General features: G+C 42.5%; 1 protein-coding gene across 1 annotated transcript in view; it reads right to left on the bottom strand.

Annotated features, from left to right (window-relative positions):
- ap3b2 (adaptor related protein complex 3 subunit beta 2) overlaps positions 1-3,562 on the bottom strand; it is a gene marked incomplete at both ends in the record, with an annotated part of 50,970 nt that overhangs the window by 37,010 nt on the left and 10,398 nt on the right. The window contains 2 exon segments of the mRNA XM_084334963.1: positions 1,665-1,726; positions 2,121-2,226. Of these exon segments, the coding sequence (XP_084191089.1) occupies positions 1,665-1,726; positions 2,121-2,226 (168 nt within the window).

Here is a 3,562-nt window from a genome sequence, read left to right on the forward strand (position 1 = left end):
TCAATATTTTACACACTTACAAAATGGCTCCCCTAAAGACACCTTCACATTTATATTTTAACATACTATCCTACTACTACTACTACTACTACTACTACTACTACTACTACTACTACTACTTACTACTACTACTACTACTACTACTACTACTACTACTACTACTACTACTACTACTACTACTACTACTACTACTACTACTACTACTACTACTACTACTACTACTACTGTGAACCTACTAGCAACCTGTAGACAAAAAAATACCAAGTGAAATACCAAGCAGGGCTCTTTTGCCTAGAGATTGCTGTTTGGCAGCATTACAGATTCTACATTTAAATAAGGAAAATATTTTAGGTTAAATGCAGGGATGCGTTCTTCATGGGACGGGGTTGCACTCCGTGCACCCAAAGATTTGAGCAGAGAGCGCGTGCACGCACATGCACTGATGTGCGCGGCACGCGCGTGCACACAGGAATGCGCTGCACTCGCCAACTCGCTATACCCACCTGGGCTACTTTGGCATATCAATAGCGCCGGTCGTCGGGTGTGTTAAATACGTTCTCAGTTACATTCACACCTAACTTGTGAATGAAATGTGTTACATTCCATTCGTAGAGGCAATTAGGCATTGTCTTTAGTCTGTGCTTAAGCGAGGGAACATTTATGCGCATGCGCGGGAGCGCGCGCACGCGCCGGGAGCGCGCGTGCACGTGGTGTCATTAGCGTGCGTGCAATCAGAGTTGATATGAGGAACGCACCGTGCCTTATTCACATCGTGTGTTTGCCTGTTCCTTCAAGCCTTCGCTGGAGAGAACTGGCTGTGAAACAGTCTCTCCTCTATACCTTCAAGCCTCGCTGGAGAGAACTGGCTGTGAAACAGTCTCTCATCTATACTCCTTCAACAGTCTCACTGGAGAGAACTGAGCTGTGAAACAGTCTCACTCTCTATACCTTCAACAGTCTCACTGGAGAGAACTACTGGCTGTGAAACAGTCTCTCCTCTATACCTTCAACAGTCTCACTGAGAAGCAGACTGGCTGTGAAACAGTCTCTCCTCTATACCTTCAACAGTCTCACTGGAGAGAACTGGCTGTGAAACAGTCTCTCTCCTCTATACCTTCAACAGTCTCACTGGAGAGAACTGGCTGTGAAACAGTCTCTCTCGTCTATACCTTCAAGCCTCGCTGGAGAGAACTGGGCTGTGGAACAGTCTCTCCTCTATACCTTCAACAGTCTCACATGGAGAGAACTCGCTGTGGAACACGTCTCTCATCTATACCTTCAACAGTCTCACTGAGAGAGAACTGGCTGTGGAACAGTCTCTCCTCTATACCTTCAAGCCTCGCTGGAGAGAACTGGCTGTGAAACAGTCTCTTCATCTATACCTTCAAGCCTCGCTGGAGAGAACTGGCTGTGATAACAGTTCTCTCCTCTATACCTTCAAGCCTCGCTGGAGAGAACTGGCTGTGAAACAGTCTTCTCGTCTATTCCTTCAAGCCTCGCTGGAGAGTAACTCGCTTGTGAAACAGTCTCTCGTTCTTATACCTTCAAGCCTCGCTGGAGAGAACTGGCTGTGAAACAGTCTCTCATCTATACCTTCAAGCTCGTGCGGATGGAAGAGTAACTTCAGGCTGTGAAGAGAGCAGGTCTGTCTCATCGATCAGTACCTTCAAGCCTCGCTGGAACGTGGAGATGAGAGAGCAGCAAGTCCGTTGCTCCTCAGCATAGACTGCGACCAGGAGAGCACAGATGACAGCTTCTTCACCTGGGAGAGAGAGAGAGAGAGAGAGAGAGAGAGAGAGAGGAGAAGAGAGAGGAGAGAGAGAGAGAGAGAGTAGAGAGGAGAGAGAGAGAGAGAGAGAGAGAGAGAGATTAGAGTGAAACCATAACTTTGCTTGGAAATGTAGCAGCAATGTAACAATAATATCTAGATGTTATGAGCTGTAAACAATACGATACAGAACCTAACTGTAAGGAATATGTTACTTTGTAACGAATGTAGGCTGATAAAATATAATTATGTCATGGGGGAGGAACGTGAAATAGAAATTATGAACATGTATATATATAGATTGCAAAAAGAACATAACTACACCAGCTCAAAACCAGACAGACAAACAAACAAAGTGAGAATACGGTATTGGCTTCACTAACCTCGATGTTCTTGCAGGCCACATTCTTCACGACTGCTGGGAACAGGTCTGATGCATTCTTCCCTCTGGCTATCATCTGTGTAATGGTAATGACATGTAACTTAATTATAGTAATCTCATTACAATCAAATTGGCAACTGGAAATATGGTTTCTGACATAAATGCAGAAATAAGATTTATAAGGAAAACAAGCACAGATTCACAATAGCTGCAACTGCAGGTTTCTGGTGACCAACCAACATGTCACCATATTCATCTGCAAAATATCTGTATGGAAATGGCTACAATTATAAAGAAAAAATCCTAAAACTGTTTACCAGGGTGGGAGAAATGAGTTTCATAATGGAGCATAGCAGGTGGTAACTATACTTTCTGCTCACAGTGAGCAAAGAGTTCCACTGATACAGTTTACTCTCTCTGTCGTTCTGCTGCTGCTCCCTGGTCTGGTGGGTTTGGTGGGAATCCCTCAACCCTGGTCAGGTGTTATTAAGATCAACCCTGTTCACTGTTCAGGTGTTATTAAGATCAACCCTGTTCAGGTGTTATTAAGATCAACCCTGTTCACTGATTCAGGTGTTATTAAGATCAACCCTGTTCACTGTTCAGGTGTTATTAAGATCAACCCTGTTCTGGTGTTATTAAGATCAACCCTGTTCAGGTGTTATTAAGATCAACCCTGTTCAGGTGTTATTAAGATCAACCCTGTTCAGGTGTTATTAAGATCAGGTGTTATTAAGATCTACGCTGTTCAGGTGTTATTAAGATCAACCCTGTTCAGGTGTTAATAAGATCAGGTGTTATTAAGATCAACCCTGTTCAGGTGTTATTATGATCAGGTGTTATTAAGATCAACCCTGTTCAGGTGTTATTAAGATCAACCCTGTTCAGGTGTTATTAAGATCAACCCTGTTCAGGTGTTATTAAGATCAACCCTGTTTCAGGTGTTATTAAGATCAGGTGTTATTAAGATCAACCCTGTGCAGGTGTTATTAAGATCAACCCTGTTCAGGTGTTATTAAGATCAGGTCTGGTTGAATCCCAGGCATTGGTTTAATAAAATATGATATAAACCCTAACACAAATTTATATACAAATAAACAGCTTCACTGAAAACATTGGAATGTATCACAGATAATCACAGAGAAGTGATTTATTTCCATTGGTTTTATTGTTCAGTTTGAGACAAGAAAATGCCTTTATCTAATCATACGTCAACTCTCATGACTTGAATGAATGACTTGAATAACCTTAATCAATATCTGACATTTGCGTAAGATTTCCCAGATTATTCGGTAAGATAAAAAAAATAAAAAACACACACACACACACACACACATGCACGCACGCACACACACACACGTACACACACACAAACCCCCCACAAATAAAACAAACCAAACACATGTTTCCCA

This window comes from Notolepis coatsorum, assembly GCF_963971535.1.
Source record: "Notolepis coatsorum genome assembly, chromosome: 18".
Lineage (NCBI taxonomy): Eukaryota > Metazoa > Chordata > Actinopteri > Aulopiformes > Paralepididae > Notolepis > Notolepis coatsorum.